General features: G+C 39.3%; 1 protein-coding gene across 1 annotated transcript; it reads right to left on the bottom strand.

Annotated features, from left to right (window-relative positions):
- Positions 1–550: 550 nt before the first annotated feature.
- Positions 551–24,564, bottom strand: ipo8 (importin 8). The gene is made up of 25 exons (XM_066705290.1): positions 24,401–24,564; positions 22,605–22,686; positions 22,240–22,396; positions 21,363–21,521; positions 20,588–20,744; positions 19,788–19,877; positions 19,109–19,203; positions 18,691–18,775; positions 17,762–17,896; positions 17,367–17,466; positions 16,200–16,276; positions 14,936–15,052; positions 14,383–14,472; positions 13,729–13,894; positions 12,389–12,549; positions 10,247–10,372; positions 9,750–9,816; positions 8,686–8,811; positions 7,948–8,045; positions 7,217–7,312; positions 6,738–6,958; positions 6,020–6,225; positions 3,797–4,024; positions 3,497–3,626; positions 551–2,988 (listed from the first exon to the last, which is right to left on the bottom strand). Coding segments are annotated over exons 1-25 (3,054 nt in total). The 5' UTR covers positions 24,485–24,564; the 3' UTR covers positions 551–2,987.
- Between the last annotated feature and the right edge of the window lie 2,544 nt (positions 24,565–27,108).

Genomic DNA, 27,108 nt, shown 5'->3' with positions numbered 1-27,108 from the left:
GAAAGCATTCTCACTTTACAGCATTTTTTCCACACCTGCCTAAAACTTTTACTCAGTATTGTGTATATATATATATATATATATATATATATATATATATATATATATATATATGTGAATAACAAAAAATAAATCTCCTCTTGGCAGTTAATCAAATTAACCTGATCCAAAGCCTAAACCTAATTTTAAATGTAAAGATTATTCCTTCAATTTATTCTTCACTTTAGTTCCTAGTACTTGACTATACTGGAGAATTGGAAATGATAGTTAAACTCAGTACTCTTTTTTTTTTTTTTTTTTTTTTTTTTGAGTGTAGACCCTGTGAAGCAAAAGAAAATGAAAGTTCTGAGAAATGATCACAGGGAATGTTAAGTGAGGCCCAGTAAGAGAGCAAAGCATTCCCTTTCAGACATTCTCTGGTAATATTTAGCAACAGTGAGGTGGAATAGATGAAGGTTGGCATATATAGCTATATTCCACTAATTGTTTTGAGGAGTCTTGTGTATGATGTCCAGATTTAAAGCTAAACAAAAACGACAACAACAGTAGCTACATCATAACTGCTCCACAAAAGGTTTTATTCAAATACCTCATAGGTGAGAGCAAACTCTTACAAATAATCCTCCATGGCAAACAGCTTCAATACAGAACATGGTACAAAGAGTAACGGGAAACACTGCAGTCCTGACCGTCATCCAATGAGCCCGAAAAAAAATACACAATCGCAGAACCCAGGGCACCTCCAAATAAATACTTCCCTGTGGGGGGGGCGGGGGGGAGCAACACTTCCTCCCCTCTTTCTGCCAGCACAAGCACAGAACTGCTACTGAGCACAGCAGAGCGGACTCCGCAGGGGAGGACACACTCGGAGCATTTTTCTTCTGTAAGATGCAAATCTAACTTTGAGACAGCTGGGATAAGGCAAACAACACTGGCAACGTGGTGTAATCTGACAATTGACAGCAGGAGTCCCTGTTCTGTTTGGCAATCTGGGGGTTGCATCAGAGTTCGAAACAACGTGAAAAGGGGTGGGGAGGAGCTGGGAGATAGTGTGGATGCTCTTATACAATTGACGTCTTTGGTGTTGAGTTTATATGAAAAAAAAAAAAAAAGACTAATCACTTTAAATTTGACATGCTCTCTTGTACTACAAGAACACATTAAAATCATTAAATTGACAAAACCCATCTGGTTGGCTCTGGTAGGAGATTTAATTGCCGAGAGACCGGAGAGAGAGAGAGAGAGAATGATTTACACTCTACATTGAACTAATTTCTGCTTATTTTCAAACTTTTACCCAACTGCATCACTAACACATGCTGGCACGTCAAGGACTTCCCAGATCATTTAAAGAGTGGTTACGAAGTCCTGCAGAAAATAGAGTTCATTCAACTAGGAAATAGTAGTGGACGTAAATGTCATTGGGGAGATGGGGCTGTTTAAAGCTTTCAGCATGGTTTCAGCCAGTGTTGGGCGACCATGGTCTGGTAAGGTCCCCGTCTGCCTGCATTTCTTTGCCTTTAACATCCCTGTGGTAGATGAGACGTTTGTCCAAAGAATGACGTACAGTCAACACGAGAACATGACCAAAACAACCGATTTCTGAGGGTTTGGCACAGAAATTCATGCCCAACACTCTCGGTATTTTCACTTGCGGCCAACAAAAAAAAAAAAAGTTGGAGAGAATGGCTGAACAGAAGAGCACAGTAGCTCCAACTGAACAAAAACATGAACTTCCTCCAGGTTCATCACACACCATACAGTGCCGTCTACTAAGCAGCTATCCCCAAAATGTCAAAGCTTCCTAACGACACCAGCGATATATAGCATTTGCCTGTTGCTCAGTGGTGTCAACTGACCACTAGAATTAAATTGATCAAGCTGATTACATTAAAGTTAACCATGCTTTCCAAATTGATTTTCAATCCACTAAACTTTCCAGCAAATAAATGGGCATGTTATTAGCCATCCGAAAAAGAAATAAAAATTACACAATGTGCAGCACTTCCACAATAGCTAATTGAAGCTTGAATCAGGCAAATGGCTTTTTTGGGGCTTGAAAGGAAGATGATTACATGGCCTTTCAGCGTGTGAGCATTATGAAAACCATGTAATTTGGGTCTCCAGTCAAAGAAAGACATTTCCCCCCCCATAATTGGTGTGCCTGCCAAGCTGCTTTTTTCCTATAAAACCTTATTTCACTGCAACACTAACAGAGGCAGTTTAATTGATGTCTGCCTGAGAAGTATCCAAATAACTTATCTATTGTTATTTTTGTATCATTATTATTATTAACTCCAAGAAATTAAAATTGAAACCAAAGGGACTGGCTTCAGCTACAAGAGACCAGCACTTACACATGATATGGTTAACAATCTCCTATGATACTGCAATGCTTGCAAGAACTTGGATATGGAGATGGGGGATGGGAGTTAAATTATGCATTTCTTTTATGCAAGTTGCTTCTGAAAAAGGATCCTTATTACAAAAATAATCCTTCAGTTTCAAATTTATATCAAGATTTTGTGTGTGTGTTTGTGTGTGTGTATAGGCTTAAAGCATGTTCTTAAATTATTCTTGAGGCAATCAATGTGCATTGGAAGGCACTAAATCCTTTAAAGACTCATCAGATGCTTTTGGAATAGAACCTGAGGCACATTAAGAAATTAATGACTGAAACCCATCTTTGCATTCTGCCTCTGGGGCTGAGATTCATGTGTTCAGAAACAAAAAAGGAGAGAGAAGATCATTCATGTACACACCCACATACATACATACATACATACATACACGTACAGACTTATTAGCTGGTTATGAATCCAGAGCAACATCCCCAAGATAAAAACTACTCAAAAAGGTAAAACTCCCAGAAGTCTGTTGTTTGTAGGGTGTAATGGGGCAAATGATGTAATCCACCGAGTCACTGGGTGCCAAACCGTGTGCTACTATTCAATGTTTGTTTCCAGGCAAACATTTTCCTCACCGACTCTAAAAAAAAAAAAAAAAAACAAAAAAAAAAAAACATTATGAAAACAAACGTCAGACTTCAATCACAAATGATCCTGATACTAATATATAAACCTATTCGACCTCCATCTCTCTGACTTGCCTAACAAATTGGAGTGATTTTCTTATATAGAGAGCTAATAGCATTGCTGTAATGGGAAGTTATATTTAGAAAATTGATAGAGATTTCTAATAAGTCTCCCTTTTGTACCCGTCTCTTGATTAAGCAAAGCGATTGGGAGCCTACATTTCAGTTATGCAAAATAATTTCTGACATCAGCCCCACCCCACATCCACGCTAGACCAATATCACCATTAACAAGAGTCAAAACTAGTTCTGTGGAAGTTTAAGTAATTCTCGGCAGACCCAGAAGGTCATAAGTAGTGCAGCCGTCACAGAAAGCTTTCCTTCACGAGAAAGAAAATCAGATATGAGACCATTGCTGAAGGCCCTCAGGAAGTGGATTAGAAGAACTCTCAAGCCACTCACCACTGTCCTTTGACTCCCGCGCTGCGCCTCTGTTGAGCCAGACTGTAGATCTCCTGCAGTTGTTTCTTCTGGTCATCACTGAGGGGGGCTGTCAGGGACTGGTACCACACTGCATCGTTGCTCTGAATCTCTGAAACACAAACCAACATCACCTTGAATCAGCACACCGAGGTAGCGGTTCCCAGCCCTGGTCCCGGAGGACCCCATGTGTCTGCTGTTCAAAGTGTTGATCCTCCAGACTGGGAGCTGATTTGATCGATTCGATTGTGTGGCTTGTTTACCTTACCGGGAGTCACTTACTGAGGAGAGCGGTGGTGAAGAACTGGTACTCGTCCTCGCCATTGTCGTAGTCCAGGGTGGTGCTGTACTCCTCCAGCGGCGTCCCCTCCAGCCCATCTTCATCCCAGTAATCATCATCATCATCATCGTCCTCGTCCTCCTCCTCTTCCTGCCCTACGGGTGCGCTGGGCTGCTCCTGCATCTTCTGCTTGCTCTCGTTCGCCTCGTCTTCGTCGCTCGGGATCTCCTCTGCACGAGATTGGACCTTTTTTTGTTTTTACACATTTAACTTTCTTGACCTCTTAGGCTCTTATTATGATTGGCCCCCAAAAAAATCCCAATTCCAATGACATTCTGAAACCCTAGTTGGACTCTGGAAGATGGCCACATAATATTTAATACCATTTGGTAGTCTTAGCAGGAAAGCAGTAACTCCTGGACTCTTTAACACGTTGTTCCCAAAAGGCTGTGCGAGTCTGGCACAGGAATGCGAGAAAGATCACGCAAGTGTCTGTGTGCACTGGTACATCATGACGGACATAGTAAGGGAGGAAACATGTACACGCCCAGCCTCTTTTATAGCAGGGAGTTAGGGAGAAGCTCCCAACCCCCACCCAACACTGTTTAATCTGGTTTTAAAAATAAATTCAACCATTAGGAGACCGATACATATTCCGCCAAGAGTTTGGTTGCCTGGGAGACACGGCTTACTCTACCTCAACAAATGCTCTACTGCAGTGGAAAGGGTTCACAATAATCAGCTCTGAAAGGAATTACATATGTAGACCGATCAATAAAAGCCGCAAAGAAGACTGAAAGCTCTTTTCCACCGAGGGGGAAATGAAAGAAAGTTGGGACTAAAAGGACTGAGCCTCCAACTTCAAATCCAACAAAGAAACAATGATCAGAGAGGCCTACATGGGACATTTAACTAATTTCAACATGGATTAAAACAAAAGGCCGTGGTTGTAAGGAACAATCCAGCAGGTCAGGTTGTTGCTTTCGAATCACTGCAGGCGTTCTAGAGTGCGCGGTATGGGGTACTTGAAACAGTAAGCTTCTCACAAGCAGAAAAGCGACATGGGCTGAACGTTTTTTTTTTTTTTTTTTTTTTTTTTTTTCTCGGCTCGCTTACATTCTCATAGCAGCCAAATTTCACAGCATCCAGAATGGTATATTCCTGTATTACATAAAAGTAAAGAATTGAGTTGCCATACACTTGACAATTGTATTCCATTACTAGGAAGTTGCAGAACATAGGTTTTGATTACAGAAATAATGAGAATAACTTGCCTATCTATTGGTTTAAATCTAGGTCCTTATTAGAAACTATATACAAACATCTTCAGTTTCTTCAAACGTTAGTTGCAGAAGTAAACAGTGCGTTTTATTCTCGCAGTAGTCACACGGTCATATTCACATGCTTTCTGACAATTTAAATGAAAATAATGGCTTGTCAGAAACATTTGATGGATCCTCTCAGATTAATCATTGTTGGTTGAATGAGCCTCAAAATGAAATCTCGCATCCCTTCATTAGGTTTACACTGTGACAGAAACCCACACAGCAGGACTACGTCTGTGAAGAATTTCCTTTTCTTCAAAGCACAAGGGGTTCCGCCAGTGACAATGAAACTATTCCACTCGGCAACGGTGAAGCTGATGAATTGTATGAGCGCGCCAAGACAGCTGCTGATATAGAGGACACGAGAGAGAGTATCATATGAGGAATTACTTCTACTTCACGAGGTGAAACTTTACAGAATTTGCTCTTCTGGGATTCAATTCAATTCAATATCTGCATTGGCCACATTACAAAGCAAAATTACCAATTTTAATGGGACAAAGCTGCCCCTTGCGAGAGTTGAGGGGGTGTCGACGGTAAAATGTCATGAGAGCGGGTGGGGGGTCTTGATGGTAAAATTTAATGAGTGTGGGGGGGGGCTGACAAAACTTTTGTGAGGGGGGGGGGGTTAACGGTACAATTTTGTGAGTGCGGGTTGGGGGGGCTGTTGACGGTTCATGATAAAATTCTGCGAGAGCAGGGGGTGGGGGGGGGGGGGGTGTTGACGGTACAATGTTGTGAAAGCGGTGAGGGGGAATGTAGGCAGTAAATAAACAATTGCGAGAGCGGGATGGTTTTGATGAGTTCTGCCGCGGACCCTCTACGACTGTCTCACAGTTTGAGAACCACTGCTGTACTGAACCTCGTATATCGAAGGCAATGGCAAGTTTAAATTGTTACCATTCTCCTCTTCCTCCGTGGGAGGGGCCCTCGTCAAGGCATCCTGTTTGGCCAGGACTCTGGATGCGTAGACGTGCTTCAGGCCCAGGAACAGCAGCAGGATGGAGGGGACGATCTGGGCCACCACGGCCTCCACCGCTGGCGGGCGACTGGGGAGCTCCATCAGCACACTAAGGCCAATGATGCACATCTTGCGGTCGTGAAGCCTAGGCAGCACAGAGGACCACAAGCGTCACTCATTTTAATGTACAAGCATTGTTCCCACAGAGACACCTGGTGACATGCTTCACAGGGTTCCCATGTTTTATGTCATAAATACATAAATACAATCGCATTACAAATCATAGTATAAGCAGCATTTTAACATCATTTTAAAGCTTTGGAAAACTTGATTTAAAAAAACACCCTGAAATTAGGACCCATGTCTTTACGGTCCCTCTCTCCGGTGCTGGGAGCCACTGATTTACGCAGTAGAAACTTGAAAGTGATGCATTCATGATTTTAAATTTTATGCTATCCAATTATGTCATTACGTTTCTATTGAAAGACTAATTTTACCCCCCCTACGCTTGATGATTAATGATCATGTGTTTCTTTGCATCAGGCTATAAACATCAAAATCAAGGACATCCCGTCTGCGTTTTGTTTGAAGAGTTGGTGCGTTACCTGTGTATTTGTCGACACAATCTATGAAGACCACACTCTCAGACTGACCTACCCCAGGAAGCAGTCTGTGTCATTCATCCATTGGTTGATAAACTGGGCTGTGATTGGCTCTGGGCTGTGAGGGAAGCGAATGTTCTCCAGTGTGTGGATGAGCAGAGCGGGGTTATAGTACAGCGCTGCGATGGCCACCTGCAGGCACATTGTCCTCAGCTCGTTCGATTTAACCCCACGTGTTAATCTCTCCAGCACTGCTTCCACAAACAGGGGCACACACTGCCAGGCAAGAGGAAGAAACCATTACACGCTGGACAAAATGCCAAACAATGCGATAATACAGGTCAAAAGTTAAATACAAAAGATGTTGTGTTCCTAGGAAGGCAACTATAGACAACTGGAGCACATTTGTAATGACATTGGGATTACATACAATTAGGTATGCTTTAAAAGAGGACAATGAAATGGGCCTGCAGCAGCAGTTCTGAATCAACAGGCATTTTCAAAGCACACATTGAGACTGGAACCTGGGCCTACCTGATCAATTCCCCTTCCTCGACACTGCAGGATGATCACCTCCAAAAGTTTGGCAGCGTGACATTCTGCATCTTCCCCTGCATCTCCAGTGAGCACCTGACCAACAAGAGCAGAACACAACAGCTTCTCATCCCAGTCTTAAATTGCCCTGCACACAACTAACTGCCCTCATTTTGGATAAAAGTGAAGCTGTGTTTGCAAAGTCCCACATGTGCACACACACCACTACAGGGCCAACCCACCTAAGCAGCATGTCTCTGGAATGTGGGAGGAAAACACAGCACCCAGAGAAAACATGCAAACTCTAGATAGACAGAACCAAGGCCAGAAAGAAAACTGGGTCCCAGTAGCTATGAGGCAGCAGGACTTTTATATATTTAAATAAATAAATAAAATCTTTAAAATAACAACACCAAAGTGTTTTTACATTCTTTCCAAAACACCATTTATGAAGCCTAAACTGCCAAAAGACAATTGTCATTGCTAAACACAGTTCTGCATTTTCACCCAAAAAGAAACTTCGTGCCAGCATTAAACAGAAGAATGAGGTGGCAACAGAAGCATTTGGGAGTTTTGAGAGTGACAACAAGTTTAAGACAACAGCTCTGTCTTAATTGGAGGCGTTTGGTTACAAATGACAACACTGAATAAATGGACATGTGCGATGTTCCTCAGATGGCACATACAGTAATTATCAATACATTTCATAAAAATAAAAAAAAAGTGCTCACCTTTTTACACATAGTGTAAATAACCTCCAAATGTTTGGGGTTAGAAAGCAGCATGTCGGTGTCTACCGTCACGTAATTGTGCAAAAGAGGCATCATATCTACAAGACAAAAACACACAAAAAAAAAAAAAAAGTTTTACATTAAGATGGCTTTGTGGGTCCTGTCCTCTCTCAAATACATTTAATTGTTGAATAACTTTTGCTTCACAACATTGCTCTATTAAAGACTACAGAACAAGGGCCTGGAAGGACCTGAAAATAACCACAATTGAATAGCAATCATATTTATGATTTATTGTCTCCTGGATTACAATAAGTCAATTGAATAATAGAGGATTGTTTTTCTGCCTTGGGGCGTTCTATTGTTAAATTTTATTTTTAAACAATTCCCGGAGAAAGAAAAAGGGCAAGCTGCTTATTTTACTTAATACTTATAAGACAATCTGAACCCATTAGTTGAGAAAGGCAGGAAGTCTTGTGAGATAACATCTAAAATAGATTTTGTTTTGTATTTAAGGAGTTCTGCTAAGAAGCAAAGTTGTATATCTTTCTTTATAGGTTTCTTTAACTGTCTTATTGTTTAAAAAAAGCATCCAACAAAGCTATTCCATTAGCTTTGTTTCAGAAGATATAAAAGAGCATCTATAACCTAGATTCATGTCTTGTTCAGACCACATTCAATGTCCTGACACTTCAAAGAGATCCTTAAAACACAAGCCTAAATGTAAATACAGTGTACCTGTGAAGTAATCGAAGCAGTCCTGCTGGAAGACATCGTATAAAACCCCAAGGAGCTGCCACATCTGAGGAGAGATCGCCTGACACGTCAAACCAAATGCCAGCGAAAGAATCTCCTCATAGAATTCTAGGGAAGCAAAAGATGAAGAAGCAATTAACTGGATGGTAATGCATGTAAAAAATAAAAGAAAAAAGCAAATGCATGGAAGCAGTATTTTTTTGCTTTAACAAAAATCAAAAGGTTATCAAAGAGTGAAACAGAAGGCTGCGCTGTTATTAAAATTCCACTGTGCGTTTTCAGCAAACCATTCCAATTTACAAGGGCTTAGCAGGAGATGATTTAAAAACTATAATGGGCTTTTCTGGTAAACAGGAAAATTCGGTGTACAGCTTTTTTTTTTTTTTTTCCCCCTGATGAAGGGAATTTAAATAAGAATGTAGAAAATAGTACTTTGCTTTATATGGACAATAAAAACTAATTACAGTATATAAATAACAAAATGCTGATGTGAATGAATATTCTATTCAAAGTGCATAAAGTGCATACAGATCCACAACTATACTTTCTGAACATTTCTGAAGCCTCAAAGCTATGGCCACATGAACCAAATTGATGGAAATGTAACAAATATAAGGCCTTTTGAGACTTTTCTATGCATCCTTACATTGAGAATGAACCTGGAAAACCAGAATTATTTACTAAACCTAGCCGTGTCTTCTTCATTTATGTCTCTTCTATATACAAGCCCAGGTTACTTTGTTTCTTGATTCACCACCTTCCCCAACCCCATGTAAACAGAACAGAATTTAAAACCAGGGAACGGTGCACAGCACGTGAATGCCCTGTACAGTTTACAGATTAATTATCAAGTGCAATTATCTTCACATACCCAGGCTTTCATCATGCCAGTTCTGCTTCCGTCAGCACTGTTACTTGCAAACACGGACTTTACACATTTTATTTGTTTGCTCTTCTTCTCCACACATTTGGTATTCTCATCCCATGTTTCACACTCATTCCCCCACTACCCTTCCCAGGTATTTTTCTGCAGTACAGTACAGTACCTATTATAGGTTTCTGTAACACCAGCCCAATCACTTGCAAACAGATTCCTTCCAGTTGCTGAGTTATCTGGAACAGAAAGAGAAGAGAAACTAAAATTAAAGTAATGTAGACCTAGATTCTTGATCTGTTCAAAGCACTTATTCCTATAAAAAGGAGGACATTCGATTATATGGAGATACATTTACACAGAAATTTCCCAAAGAGATATTGTGGATGCAGGACACCAAGACCCAGCCTGCCAGACTACAGTGGAAAGGCATGAAGAGGAGATCAATACAAATCAAGAAGCAGACTGTTTAAGGCTGAAAAATAGCATTTTGGGTCACCACCATCTAACCAAAAATGAACACAAGATCCTAACTGAAAGTAGACCATGGCCTTGGGGGGGGGGGGGCAAAAAGGGACAAAAAAGTCCCTGACTAGCAAGTTTGAGGTGCATTTCATATACAAAACGGGGCCATGGAACCCCACACACACACAAACCCTATTTACCCACCTCTTTGTGGTCCTCCATGACTGTCAGAATGGTGTCAATGGTACTGAGGATGCCCAGAGCCATGACAGTCTTATCTTCACTCTCCTCGTACTCATCGCTCTGCAGCACTTTGCTGAATATTTCTGCCTGGGGAGGAAGGGGGCAAAGACAATGATAAAGGCCTCCTATCACACCATGAACAAGAACAAAGCCAAAACCAGTGAAGTCACTTAAACAATGCACATCATCTAAACCTCTGACTCCCTTAGTGAGGCTGGTCAGTTATGACCATTTGTATTAGAAAACTGAAAAGATTTATTTGGATCTGGCAACCATTATAACACTAGTCAATAGTGAATTACTGGGAATAGCACATCACCAGAAATGAAATAGCAGGGTTACCTTACTGGCAGCCTTGCAGCTATTTCCAATGAGTGACTGTCACAGTATACTAATTTGATTCCAAGAAGATTCCTTTGGCAGTATTTAATTTAAGCCATTATTTAACATCTGCCAAGAAATTGTAACCAATGCCTTCATTAATCAGTGTCATTTGAACTTGCACATTCCCCCTTGTTATAGAAACAACATTGCGATTAGACAGTGTAAAGGTTTCTTTGATTATAATCATTCTGGCCAAGTGGTGACATTCACTATCACTTTACTCAGATGCACATTTCCAAACAATCTCAGTGCTGATTATTGCTATGGTAAACTCATCCCCTGTCCCTCACTCATACACAGCTTCCAAGAAACAACACATGGCCTGATCGGTTTGTAGTGGTTCCCTGTGCTTAACACAAGGCCAATTTGCATTATTTCATTTTATAACCCATCAAGGGTGATGTATTATATAGAGGAACAAAGAAGGGAATGTGTGAAGTAGGATTCAGTCTTAAACATTTGAATGAATATAAAATAAAAAACATGAGAATAAAGACTAGAGTAATATCCTGACAATCTTGAAGTTCGCATTGTATTTTCAGATGGGAAAGAGCTTAGGGATAAAACAGACATTCTCAAAGCTAAAATGAACAAGCTCTTATACACTGTTGAAAGATCTAAACCAAAACTGCCCAGAAATGGTCCAGGAGACCAATTTCTCCAATTTAATTTATGTATAAATCCTAAATAAGTAACTATATAAACAGCAATCACTTCTCCATACAGCTTAAAAGAGAAGACAAAATGTAAGATGAAGAAAAGGCTTTGATGAGCTTTAGACATTTAAAAGCCAGCTGAAACTCAGGCTGGATATTTTTTAAATCAACAACTGGATTTGATTTAATTTCAAATGCATCTCTAGATGTAAACTATAAAATCAATTTCTTTCCATTTTCCTTTTACCTGACAAAATGGAACTATTTTCTACTTTCTTAGGTAAGTTTAAATTAGCTTTATACAGTACATTTAATTACACTGCATAAATACAACAAATTACTACTTTACATGTCACTGGATATGTATTGACCGTCTACAAAGCAAGTTCAGGTATTTGCAAAGTTAAAAATGTAAAGTGGACCACAATTGTCTTAGGCTTCTATAGTTTGGAGCTCCTATGAACTGCAGTTTTGCTCCAAGTGAAGCAGTCCAAAAGTATCCTGGTAATAGCTACATTTGTATCAGAAGCAAACTGAGAACCGATCTCTTTTAAATAAATACATCATAAACAAACAAGAGATTTTGAGTTTTTAAGCCATTACAAACAAGAGTTGTACTCCAGTCTACAAATGCCACTTTTCCATCTGCCACTTAAACAGAGCAGAAAAAAATAACCCAAAAATCTGTCCCACATGCTTCTATTGGTTGTGGGCCAAGATTAAACACACTGAAGTGCAGGCTCCATTAGCCTGAGCTGGAGAATACACAGGGTAATCATTATATGGCTTCTGAAGTCTTTATCACTGAAGACAGCAGTAGACCGCAGAACACATTGAGACAGACTAAACATTCAGCCAGTGTGAGCTGGCTTATCGTCATCATTATGATTGCCTTCCCATTGGATTTCTGGGTCCCCCGGTTACTAACCAGGAAGAGACAGGTTTGCTAAGTATTGGGGGCAGAGTCATGTGGCCTCGTTTAAAGATGCAGAGGGAGAAGCGGCACGCAAAGGACTACAAGTAGGAGGCGAGAGAAAAGCCCTGTTTGTAAGCTGGGTCGTACCAGGTTCTGCGTCATATCAATGGCGATGATGGCGACTTCCTCATTGTACTCACAGATCATCTTCTGAATGACACTGGTGAGGTCGTCATTCTCGGTCTCCTTGATAACGTGCAGCAGCTCCTGCATTACTGGCCTGATAAAGGGCCTGATATAGACCTTGGCTGGGAAACGGGGAGGAGAAAAAGATGAGAACCGACGGGAAAACATCCTGGATTAAGACCAGCGTGACTAACCAAAGTCACCCAGGCTGCCCAAGACAATCTAAAGGCGGCACAAATATGCTGTACGTTCTGTTGCGCACTGTAGTAAATGCAGCCAATCACATAAAGCATGTGTTGCAGTGTATTCACAGACTGGTTTCACACATTGCAGGAGAACATCATTTGATAACAAATACTTCAATAAAGTCTAGAAACGTCATATTGTTTTAACAATCTGTTGAAAAAGTATTTAATCTCAATTGATGTGGTTTACTTTAAGCAGGAAAATCCTAGCTTCTCTTCACTTTTCAATCACATGCGTCTCACCTCTCCACCCAAGGCTTGATATCTGGATGCAAGGGTGGTTCACCACCCACAGAGCTCCTGAGGATACTATCAACAACTAGATAATGACTTCAGCAGATACTGAGGTCATTTTCTCGAGATTTTGAAAGCTGGCAATGAATGGGCGATTGGTTTTCACAGTCTAGCATTAATAAGAGGTTGGTAATGAGTAGAACTTCTGCACCGCAGCAGGTAACCTACATATTGTGTTATTGTTTATACAGATACTTAAATTCGAACATATTGGATGCTTTCCTTTCGGATTAATGCATGTCTGTCTGACATGGAGACAAAGTTGAAAAGAAAACACCTTGTGTCCCAGGTCAGAGTTTAAAAACTAAATACAAAATTGAAAAGGTTTAAAAGACATGGTCATATTAATCACCAGTGTTTTTGTACAAACAAAGATTGTATTTCAATAATTTGTATAGGTGTATAAAAAAAAATAAAAAAGCTACACATAATATAATATTCACAACAAAATCTAGCAAACAAACTCAAATAACAAGGGGCCTGTCATAAGCTGTAATCATTTCTTACAGCAGGTAAGATGGTACCACCCTTTTGAAAGTCTTTGTAACTCCTATAGAGCATATTCAAAGTTGAGGATAAGGAATTAAAATAACCCTCATCTATACATTATACAAAAGTGGATAAGTGGATGTGATTTTACAGTTCTCCCCACCTGAAGTGAAGTCAGGTAAGAGTTTGGCGATTATTTTGATTTTGAAGAAATGCATCCAAAACCTTGGTGAGAAAGATAAACAAGTGAAGTAAGATCATGAAAGCAGTAACCTTGCTCCTGGTTGCTGACGAGGGTCTGGAGAGCAATGGCCGCCTCCACTTTGACGGGCATCTCTTTGTCAACGATGAGGTTGCGTTTCACCAGCTCCACAGCGTTGCGCAGATTGAGTTCGTTGTGAAACTGAAGGGGGCTGAACGAGTGCAGCACCCAGCAGGACTGAGACAGAAGCAGGCAGGTATGTAACGCAGCACTCCCCAAATATTCCCATTACACACCGACACGATTTGATTACCATGCCGTTACACAGAAGCACCATTTCCGATTAGAAATACGAGTCAACAAAAAGGAATTCAATTACTGCTAAGTGATTCGTTCAATTTCTTTTGTATGGTTACGTGAGCAGAATTTTAGCAGTCCTTCTGCTTTCTGTCAGAGCCACGACTGGTTACATTCTGGGGAATTGGGGATACAGAAGCGGACATGAAAGTTGCAGCAGAACATTCCACACTTAAACAATTAAAATGTAAACAGACCACGTTTCTCCACGGCTTTATACAACAGCATAACTGGAAAACTTACATAGGACTCGCATGCAATTGAATGTAAATATGATAACGGTATAATACCCTGCAGTGACAGGTACACAATTCAAAGAACACTTTTTCCCATTACAGAGTTAGAGCCATGCTGTAGTGTGAACTTACCCTGGCCCTCAGATAGCCCAGGTTTGAATTCAACAAAGGAAAAACATAATTCTGCAACAGCAGCTCCATCTGATCTTTGTATGCCCGCTTCTGTTGGATTGAATAAACACAAGCATTTCCTTTTAAAATGCACTCGTACCAATTAGTCTACTAGACTGTTTCCTAAGAATGTTAGTCATTGCAAAATTGCATTGCATTAATTTACATTGTATAGTAGAAATGTGGCCTTTGGATTAATATTGACAGTATCCTTTATGAGCAGATCCATTTATGATGCACTGAAAGAGACATCCACACTCCTCCACATAAAACGTGAGCAGCAAATCAGCATTACAATGTCAAAGGAATTGCCCCCCCGACTGAGAGACAATCCTATTTCATTTGAACCCCCCCCAGGCTATCAACTAATGTAACAGTGTTTTGAGTCACTGTCTCGCTTTTGTTGTTACACATTCTTCGCACAAGGCAGAACTGTTTTGGGAACATTTTATTCATCCATTACATTCTAAGATGTGTAGTGAATTATACATGAAGACGACAAACCGAGTTTTACCTTGAGTAACAGCTCTGCCAGGGATCCGATGACATGCAGCGCCCCATCCTTCTTGCGGGGATCAGAGTTTGGGTCCATGAGTATTTGATGGCAAAAGTCCATCATTTTGGGCAACACCTGCAGCACACAATAAAAACATGAAAGAAATCAGAGAAACAGTACTCAGCAGTATCACACATTAAACATTGAAATTGTAGTTACTCTTAAAGTAGGAGGCTCTTTACTTTGCTGAATAAAATATGTTCTGGGTGGCAGTTCAGAAGAAACTTTAAAATACATCAAAGTTCAAGCAAATAAATTGTAGCAGTAGTCAAGTAAGAAACTCCTAAATTTTGACGTCCTTTCAATGGAACAAATCCTAAATTAAATTTAAACCTGAAACACTGAGCTTTAGACATTTTTAGCAGTCTACAAAACAACTGCATTACAGTGCTTTTGCATTTTTATGACCTTTCTATTGCTAAACTCTTGAGCGTTCAAAAGGGTCTTGCCTCACTTTGATACAGGTCAATATTAACATTTTGTTCAGAACATTAAAGGGTTTCTTTCCATTATACTTCAACTATGCGTGGTGTTAATTGAAGCTTATTTATTAAGACTTTGTAATTTAGACATCCAATTCATATAGTCAACTCTTATTTCTTATCTACATCCATGGAGCTTATTTTTTTCTGTGGATCTGAAACCTGATTAATACAATTTTTAATGGATTAATTTCATTTTAAAGTCTGTCATTTTAAGCCCTGAAAGATATAGATAAATTAAAAGTTGTAATCTACTTTAAATTCAGGAGTTTTGGCAGAACCCGAAGACTTTTATGGATGGAGTATAATAATGCATTTAGATTTGGCTCGAACTCGCTTGGCTGAGGGAACGGTGGCCCAGACATGCGCGAGACATCGAAACCCACCCCCCCCAGTGTGGAATAGCAAGGGAGTTTGCTACAAAGGCAGTGTTTGGGGAGAATGGAGGGATGCAAAGCAATGAATGCTGGGAAAGTAGTGTTTGAGCTCTGTATTTATACGTACTATGGGTGGGAGTAGACTCTGACCCCTCACAAAATTTAATTTACAACTCCTAATAGTGCTGGATGTGTTGTTTGTACATTGGAAGGAGGCCATCGCAAGACGCATTTCAAACGATGACAGTGACCATATTTCTGCAGAGTGACATCACCTTCAGTGTACTAAACAAAAATACATAATGAAGGATGTGGAAACGGGCAATGACCTCATCCTGTTTGGAAGCAGTAGCAGTTACTCACCTCCTTTCTCTTCTTGGCAGCTTTACACAGAAGACTCTGAGCCGCAGTGGTCGGGAACGCATGATCATCATAGACATCTGCAAGGCATAATTGAGAAAGCAAAGCAGAATAGATGGACTGCGTTGGTGGATGAAAAACATTCACAAAAGACTGTGGATTGCAAAACTGAAAGACTCAATTTACACATTGAAGTGAAAACAACTTCTACCTTTTATGGGGTGGTGAATTTAAATCCATTTTTAGAGACATTTTAAGATTAAATCGGGCAAATACAACATCTCCAATGGTTTCACACAGAAAATAGAATTGCTATATTTTTATGTCCACAAGAGGGCAGACTAAGAAACATTGAGCAAAGAAACCAATATTACAGAATGGATTTTAATATTTTTTACTGTTAAATTCTAAATTGGTGAATTTATTGAAACCTTGACATTAAATGGACAAAGGATGAAGAGCTTACATACAAAAATCTGCAGTAGAAGTATAGATTTCTATATATAAATTTATTATGGACCAAATGTAGTTTGAACGTTGTTCACAGTCCCTAGGACAACTTTATAATTCAGGCAGGTCAATACTATCTTGTACTGAGATGAGTGTAATTTCACTTTCACCAAGAATCTGGGAAGTAAAGTTTTTGGAGGGGAACGGAACTTGAAGTGTCATTTTGCTATTACAGCTCTGGCTACCATTTGTATTAGCTAGATGTTGAGGTGATTTTCGGTTTTTCCAGCATTCCCTCCCACTGCAGAAAAATCTAATTTATTCCTATCAGGAATTAAACCTTGATGTTATCAAAGGCAGACTAGCAGGTTATTCAGTCTAGAGGAGACAGAGTGAAGGTTAATATTGGTAAATGCCTAGCAGGGCACAGTGGGAACTTCATTTAATTTAAACGGAAGGGCAGTCAGGCCCAATTTAAAAAACACATTTTTATTTTATTTATTTTTTAAATAATGGGCATGAACTCTTCCATTTACCAGACGCTTCTAAAGTATGGCATTTGTGAAGAGATCCTTGTGGCAGCCTCCTCCCACACAACTTCAATACGTCTTGCTAAAACTGCAGGCTATCACGTAGGCTGTGCTGCTCTGGAACCATTATTTTAAGAAAGAAGAAAGGAAACGGGGAAAATGGCAAAAACTCTGCCGGAATCATACTCACTGAATTTCATACGGATATATTCATAGGGATCTTCCAGCCACAGCTTTTCATCTTCATCTTTGTAGCACATCAAAGGAAAGATCACCTCCTGGCTTATGGTCTACAAGGATAAAGTCATGTGAGATGCCAGAGATAAGAACATGCCTGAGTGACTTCAGATTATCAGAGCCTTATAGCAGGCTTGGTGCTCAGAACCCAGATAGCAATCAATTTATATTACGTTATGCCATTTACACCCACCACACATAATCCAGGTCTGAGAACACAGAAGATGACAGACTTCTGATGCTTGCCATGGACATATTAAACAACATCTGCCACGGCTATAGAAACATCCCTAACCGGGATTCCCAGCTCCTGTGCAAAACTGTTTCTGAGACAAACAGGAAGCTGACCTGCATGTGAGGTTTCATCTGTTTCCAGGTGAGGGAGTGGGAGACACCCTGGTTCAAGTAGTTTAAGGCCTGCTGCAATACGTGAGGAGTGACGTAATGTTTCTGTCGGTGCTGATCCATTACCTTCAGCAGTACCTACAGTGAAGCACATGTGACACCCACTGTTGATTAGAATATGAATACTAAATGCACCATAAGCTTATAACATGTCACACCATGTGGAACTCATTAAAAAAAAAACAGTTCTAAATGTAAGGAATAGGCAATGCACTCCTTTAAGCACTGAACTGACTTGTGTTGAAGATGGCTTTTTGTTCTGGGACATCCACATGAAAGTGAGATTTACTTGTACATTTCATTAGCATGTTAACCAATTTACAGAGGGCAAGGATTAATAATTTATTTTTCCTATTGGGTTGCCTAGGTCAAATATGGAATACTGTGCAATACATTCCCCTCCCCCCCCCCAACATACAGAATTGATTGTATATATGTGCTAAAAGCAAGAAGTCTGGTTCTCTGGAGATGCATACTTTACTATACATTATATATTTTATATTATTAAAATTTAACTGAACTGTAAAAAGCATATACATACAATAATTATAACCTATTATGGTTGGCCTCGCTGAGTGGTATGAGATTCCCACTTTCTTCAGTACTTTAATAGTTGTTCAACATGATTGCTTTCCTTGAAGATTAGAAAAAACAAAAACCTAGTATGCTTTCAGTATACAAAATGTCCCTTTAGATTTCTAAAATAAATCACCCACAAACAATTTTAGCATTTACTTTATGAATACTGAAGAGGGAGCTTTGAAAATCACTGCAGTAAACACCCATTAATATTCTACAAGGACTTGTTTGAAGTTCTGAAACATTACTTGTCAACACAGACATACACACTGTATCCTATAGGTCCAAATTACCTGCTGAATTCCCACAGCATACGTCTTCAAGAAGAAATCCGCAAACTCAAAATATTCCTTTGTCACATTCCCTGGGCTTCCATACCTTTACAACATAGTTAATACAAGTTAATTTCTCAAACAGCACATTTATATTAATAGAGTAATTGTATTGCATACTGGACCAATTCATAAACATATACAACATAGGTGTACATCTGTGTTTTTCCCCAATACAGACATTTACCATGTACATTTAATCATTTTTTTCTAATTTCTGCCAGATCATGATTGGAACTTGTACAACATGGCCTTAAAAAAATAAATATATATATGAGGACATGATAGAAATTTGAATAGTAGAAAGTATTTTTAAATGATGACACATAGGTCTAGTAATTTTATTCCCATATGTTAAGAGGTTGAAAGCAAATCTCACCTCTCGAACAGGCGAGTGATGATGTGTAAGGCCCATTTCTTACACTTCCACCAGACTAGCTCGGGTCGATCATCTTCATCAATTTCCAGTGTTTCCTAGCAACAGAGGGTGAACCAAGTGGTCAAGATAGCACACCTCCCCTCACACTGTTTCCCAGCACCAGAATCCTCAATCCCAGGATTAAATTTCATGCTTAATTACAAATCAAGGCATTTTGATGTGGGTGTTTTTGTATTAAAAAGTTTTTTTTTTTTACTGTTTTAAATCTAAACAAAAACAAATTCACTTTCAATGTCATGCTGAAAGGGTCTAAATCACCCTCAAACATGGTAAGATTTACCATTTTGATGATAAAGCAATTACAAGTATGAGAATTGGGATATTGTGTGTAAAAAAATTACAAAGGCAGCAATAAGTGATTTACAGTGAGAAAAACACGACTGGGTATCACTCCACTGGCGCAGTAGAGCTTTAAACCGATTAGCTTATTTTAGCACAAATCCATTACAATACACTAGGTCATATGTAATGCCTTGAATCGGTTTATTACCAGCATGAATTAACATTGATTAAAAATAATAGGCATGCATCAATTAATATTCAGCACACTTTGACGAGTGTCTAAACTGCACCTCAGATACATATAAGCTGCACTAAGACCACTATGTGGGGTTCTTACAGGGGGAACGCCTCGGTCGATGACTGCCCGCAGGATCTCCATCCACTGGGTCATGATCGTATTGCTGACCAACTGCAGAGGCAGAGAGTACTGAAACACAAGAGCACAGACAGGACAAGAGGGTGAGAACAGGACCAAGCAAATCCTACTGCATCGCCTCTGACAGGGAGAGTCACCCACGCGGTCTGTGGACAAAGAAGGAGGGACTTGCATTCTGTCATGGTGTCCCAAGGGTTTTGCCATCCCTTCACACCTCATTTAACCCTGTGCAATACGTTTCAGTTCCTGGCAGTGGCAAAGACAGCGTCATTACTAGCTGCTGTCTCAACAAATCAGTGGCAACACACACCATGTCAGCCCCTACACACCGGGTTACAGTGGGGGGGCGAGCATTTATTGATCTCTTTTCCTCCAAGCAACAAAACTCATTCTCTGGGAAAGCAAAAGCCAATTAAATTGTATTCACTATTCAGTATATACATGCACAACCCATAAAAGCAATAGTAATATGTTGTATAAATGGGTAATTGTATGTAACATTGATATATTGTAAAAACTGTCACCCTGGATAAGTGCATCTGCTAAGAAATGCAATTATTATTAGCTTACTTTAGATAGCTCTTTTCATGTCACAACATCACAAGGTGCAACAAAACACAAAAATTAAAGATTCAAATTAATTTTGAATATAACAATTTGCTTCAGTGTGACTTGATTTAAAAATTAAAACAGTGGAAAGAGAGAGGAGCAATACATGCTTTTCCCATTTCTTAAACAGATTCTTCTTGACAACAACCCACCTGTACAAGTGCGTGGAAGATTTTGAGAATCTGCTTCTGGATGAGCACCGAGAACACCGTGGAATCTGGTAACAGCTCTGTGATCTGCTGTTGGATTCTGGGAAGGAAGAGCTGCATAGCTGCTAACAAGGGGTCTCTCTCTTCTGCCTTCTTGTACCTGAGAGTAGACATGTAGGAAGGCTTTAATAGATATTTAATTAACTCATTACTTTCTGTAAAGTATGAAAAAATATATGGGTATTCAACACCGGGGGTCCCCCAAACACCACAGCATGAAAATAATAACTCTCAGATTGTTTGCATAGTCTTTCTACAGTTCCCATTTACTGACATTTAATTCACATGTTCAATTGGATGGATGCATAATAAACCTTCACTTATTAAATTAAAAGTTCAACATATTTCACTGTGCCTTGTTTAATGGGAGATTAGCAGTGACCTTGCAAACAAATCTCAGCTGAGTCACTGTGTTAATCGTGCTTCCTGTATGCATCTCTTTCCATGCATCTAGATATAGGGCATCACCATTCAGAAAGCAGCATCTACCATCTTTCTGCATTTGTTCACCTGCTCTATTGCTATTTTTTTTTGCTATTTCAGACCCATATTTGACCTAGACAACCCAATAATTTCGACCCAGCTACATTAGCTTTGCACAGACCCCAGAAACTGCAGAAAGGGCATGAGAAAAATGCTACGCTGGCCATATTCAAGTCCGATCTTATCATTGTCTATAACAAGATAGCAAAAAGGACAAAGGAAACTGGAAACTCACTCGTAGGTCTTGACAAGTTGATACAGTGCAAGCAGGCTCCCATAACCACTGGCACCGTTCTGGGACTGCAAATACATCCCGATTTTATCCACTATTCCAGTCCAGCGTCCAGGAAAGTCATGCTTGATGATTGCACGCAGGCACACAGTCAGCTGAGCCCTGCAAGTTAAAGTTCACATGTTCATTTGGGTTCATTTAATCTCTTCTCATGTACTAAATATATCAGTTATAAAGCCTTATCACTCAGGCAAAGTTGTTGTTCTTAAGTATAAGAGTTGGTGTCTTCTTAATTCAGTCAACATTGCTAAGACACATGCATAGTGAAGAAGTGATATAGATATTAAGCAGTTCAAATGTGTGGGTGAGGAACTGGGAGGCAAATACTTGTTTGTAAAAAAAAAAAAAATGTATAAACAAACCAAAACAAATGATACTGTATACACACACCACATAAAAATATATCCAAAATCTCGGGAGACCACCAAAACAAGAAGGTAGCATAATAAAACTAATTTTAAAGAGTTTCTATGAAATGTTTGACATTTTTCTACCTTTTAAAATGTAAATGAACTGATGTGATGTAACACAAATTTAAAAAAAATCTAATTTGCAATCAACTTATCTTGTCCCATTGGAAAAACTATGGACTGTGATTACAACCTGCAGAAGAGTCATGTAAAAGTAGTGTTATGGCTTCTTTTAAGATGGTATAGCTGCATTTTTACACTACTGTATTAAACTAACAATTGCTGCTTTGTTCCTTTAAGCTTTTTTGTGGTGATTTTTGATATTAGGAAAAAAAACATTGTAAACATTTTTAAATCTTGGTTTGTGAGCTGTGGAGGTACTCCTATCCCAATTCACCAAGTGGACACACCTAACAGAGTCAGGACTCTGAATGATTCCTTCCACAATGTTGTCCCTGATCTGCTGACGGTCGTTTTCGTGGATGTTGAACGGGAATATGACCTCTCCTGGGGGGGGCTCTCGATCCTGCCAGTATTGGCTCACCATGTTCTTCAGATAAATTGCAGCTGTGCAAACAAAGCATTGGCATTGTAACCTTAAAGGAAATCCCTCAAAGACTCAAGATTAATTTCATTATGTTTACAAATCACATCCTATTTAGCCGGTGTTTGATCCACACCTTCAAAAACAAAGTCAGTGCTTTACTTATAAACATTCAAACATCCGAAACCTTTGAACATTAATCAAGGTCTACAACTTCAAAAGGTCGCTCACCTGCCTGACGTACCGGGAACTCCACCTGATCCGAGACAATGATCTGAAGTAACGTTGGGGCAAAGTTGATAATCTTATAGGACTAGAAACAGAGAAGAACAGGTTTACAAATACATATAATATACAGGTTGACTCTGCGTCAAACTTCAGCTGTAGAATCAGGCCCAGCAAAAGAACAGAAACAACACACTTAAAGGTATTCAAATGGGATACAAATAGAATATTACAAAAGGGTCTATATATGAAAGGCATTTTCAACAAGGCTATTATATTTAACCAAATGCAATTTCTGTGTTTACAAAACCCTGTCATTCCACATAACAATACTGAGATCTGCATTAATGAAAAAAGCATGCTTATAAAAACTGAGTACTATCCATTTCAAGGTAACAAAAACAAATGACAAGTGTAAACATAATGAAGATATGGAGAGCTACATTTTTATTAAACATAAGCATTCCCACATAAGTATTTTTAGAATGGCATTTCAACTTTAACATTGATACATTAACACATTTTTTTATCTTATACTTTTAGTATTGTATGGGAAACCTATGAATATCACTTACATTTGGCTTCTAACACATTAAAAACTTGGCATAAATGAACTGAACTTTAAGGAAACATTTTTAAAAAGCAACAACAACAGAAACATACTAATTAAACAAGGTCCAGAATAATAATTTAAAACTATAAGTTAGAAAACACTACATTTGACATTTCTGGCTTTAGTGGTAACAGAACGTTTTAGAAGTGCAGCTTCTATATAAATAAGTTATATTTATTCAACTACTTCAATTTATAAATACTTCCCCGTGTATCTATTACATGGTGTGTTTTGTATTCCTACACAGCACGCCAAGTCTTTTTAAGCCATGGTTTACTGCCTTTCATCTGAATAGTGATCCACACTTAAAAAGCAATTAACACTTTTGATCTACAAAACGGCTTTGAATTTTAATAATGTGCACATCAAAATATGACGTTGCACACATATGCATGAATAGCATGGGGGGTCCTGTCACCAAACATTGGGCCCATTTCCCTTTGTAAAAACCCCGATTATAGATAAGCAGGAACAACAAAACAGCACGTTTTCAAGAACCAAATTAATTGCCCTTGTAACAGAAAGTTAACATACGTTCCTTTAGAACGTCTTAATTCGACATTCTGTTAGGCGTTTGATTCTGTATTTATTTAACATATTTAATAGACTATTTATAGGCTTTAGTTTCAGAATAAAACGATGTCGTATCTGCTGATTTGATAATAGTAAAGTACACAATAAAACACAAGGGCGAACAAACAAAAATAAATAAATAAATAAAAAGACAAATGTACAGCCTACATAGAATATACCCATTCAAAATGTACAAAAGTAAAAGCAGGCTAGACTTCTTCGGAGGCTTCAGATATACAGGCAGCCAACAGGTCCCAATGACAAAAGCAGGGGGCTTTATTTTATTTTTCTCTCACGTTTTCAGATGTCATAATCAGGTTAAGGCGAACACATAGTTGACAGAGGATCCTACTGCATCTCCATTGCCTGAGAGCCACGCAAAGCACAGGTCGCGCAGATTTATTTTGTCAAGCCAAGCATCCGCAGATGAGCACAAGAGTTGAGCTAAATGATGTGGCAGTGAACAAAGGACATTTCTCCAAACTATCCAAACACACAGAGTGGCTTCTAATTGCACCGGGCCTGGCATCTTCATCTGAAGAAGACCCCCTAAGCTGTGACTGAGAATTGAGCCCCGGATTATAAAACATAAAAATTAATCTGCACATATACCCACCTGATTGAGTTCATTTTCTGCGGCTAACCTTAGGTTGGGATCTATCGTCCCTTTCAGCGCCTGGATAATCCGATTCGGATCCATTTGTTTGTCAATGCAACGGTGAACTGATACTCGCAACAATTACTATTGTCAGCGCTCGGCACTCAACCCGTGTGTGACACCCTGCCCCATTTTACCGGTAATCAGCAGGCGGCGGTCGCAAACACAAAGAAGAGCAGCACTTTACGGCAGCTGATGGGTGGGGCTTACTACAGGGAAAGTGGACTGCGCACAGTCTCTCCGCAGACTACTGTATGAGACGTGTAATTACGTGTTTTTCGGTTCGTTTGTGTATTATTTTTTATCATTGGTGCTACAATTATATATTTTAATAATCAGGGAATTTTATAATCAATGTGTTTGTAATTTTCAGAGGTGTTTAATCAAATTGAGTACTCACTTAAGGCCAGAAGGACACTCTCCAGGGCATGTTTAACGATATTGTAAACAAAAACAAACAAAAAAAGGTTTCAAAACGTGTTAAAGATTAACTTTCTGTATCATCCACATCCTCACAAGCCTTATAACATTTTATCTAACTAGCCCTTACAATGGATTCCCCACTCCGATTGCACAGAATGACACAGTCCTCACTTGAATAGTGTAAAGTGACATTCACACACCAATGTGTGTCAATATTTTCAAAATTAGCCCAGGGAATAAAGGACAACTTGAAATATGAGAAATATGAATATGCAATAGTAGAATGAGATGTGAAACTTATTTGTGTGACAGTTCTGCAGGGAGTTGAATGAAGTCCCCAATAAGATGCCATGATATACACAATTTACATTTGAAACCTGTTTTTTAAAAGTTTAACATGTCATTTTGTTTGGGTTGAACAAAATCAGATACATAGATTTAAAATGTATATTTACTGTATGTATATTTTTTAAAGACAGAAAATGTGAATAAACCATATTCTGTGAACTATTTCAGTAACTATGTTTTTAATACACTGGATGAACAGTTAAGAGTGGAACTTGCAGCATATACACTCACCTAAAGGATTATTAGGAACACCATACTAATACTGTGTTTGACCCCCTTTCGCCTTCAGAACTGCCTTAATTCTACGTGGCATTGATTCAACAAGGTGCTCAAAGCATTCTTTAGAAATGTTGGCCCATATTGATAGGATAGCATCTTGCAGTTGATGGAGATTTGTGGGATGCACATCCAGGGCACGAAGCTCCCGTTCCACCACATCCCAAAGATGCTCTATTGGGTTGAGATCTGGTGACTGTGGGGGCCAGTTTAGTACAGTGAACTCATTGTCATGTTCAAGAAACCAATTTGAAATGATTCGACCTTTGTGACATGGTGCATTATCCTGCTGGAAGTAGCCATCAGAGGATGGGTACATGGTGGTCATAAAGGGATGGACATGGTCGGAAACAATGCTCAGGTAGGCCGTGGCATTTAAACGATGCCCAATTGGCACTAAGGGGCCTAAAGTGTGCTAAGAAAACATCCCCCACACCATTACACCACCACCACCAGCCTGCACAGTGGTAACAAGGCATGATGGATCCATGTTCTCATTCTGTTTACGCCAAATTCTGACTCTACCATCTGAATGTCTCAACAGAAATCGAGACTCATCAGACCAGGCAACATTTTTCCAGTCTTCAACTGTCCAATTTTGGTGAGCTTGTGCAAATTGTAGCCTCTTTTTCCCTATTTGTAGTGGAGATGAGTGGTACCCGGTGGGGTCTTCTGCTGTTGTAGCCCATCCGCCTCAAGGTTGTACGTGTTGTGGCTTCACAAATGCTTTGCTGCATACCTCGGTTGTAACGAGTGGTTATTTCAGTCAAAGTTGCTCTTCTATCAGCTTGAATCAGTCGGCCCATTCTCCTCTGACCTCTAGCATCAACAAGGCATTTTCGCCCACAGGACTGCCGCATACTGGATGTTTTTCCCTTTTCACACCATTCTTTGTAAACCCTAGAAATGGTTGTGCGTGAAAATCCCAGTAACTGAGCAGATTGTGAAATACTCAGACCGGCCCGTCTGGCACCAACAACCATGCCACGCTCAAAATTGCTTAAATCACCTTTCTTTCCCATTCAGACATTCAGTTTGGAGTTCAGGAGATTGTCTTGACCAGGACCACACCCCTAAATGCATTGAAGCAACTGCCATGTGATTGGTTGGTTAGATAATTGCATTAATGAGAAATTGAACAGGTGTTCCTAATAATCCTTTAGGTGAGTGTATAATATATATATATATATATATATATATATATATATATATATATATATATATATATATATATATACACATATATGAGCTATATTTAGTGTAAACAGCAGAATGGCTATGAAGAGCCCTCTAAGGTCCCCATATATATATATATATATATATATATACACATTTTACATGTTAACAAATATAAATACAGCTCAAAACACAATATTCTATGTATATTTTGTTTTATGAAAGTGTTGTGTATGGTCCCCACTAGGGCTGATATAATGACAGTCTCTAATAATAAAAACGTTTGTGTGTGCCACCACCTTTAATGAGCTGGATATTATAAAGGAAGCAATGGAGGAACCGGGGGGGCACAAAGAATACCAGTCTCACACAGAAAATACAAATCAATAACTTTTATTATTTCGTAGTCTAATTAAAACTCAATTCGGTGAATGGGGAGGTTA

This window comes from Amia ocellicauda, chromosome 5, assembly GCF_036373705.1.
Source record: "Amia ocellicauda isolate fAmiCal2 chromosome 5, fAmiCal2.hap1, whole genome shotgun sequence".
Lineage (NCBI taxonomy): Eukaryota > Metazoa > Chordata > Actinopteri > Amiiformes > Amiidae > Amia > Amia ocellicauda.
Note: the sequence above shows the minus strand (reverse complement) of the source record. Positions and strands in the feature narration are given on the sequence as shown.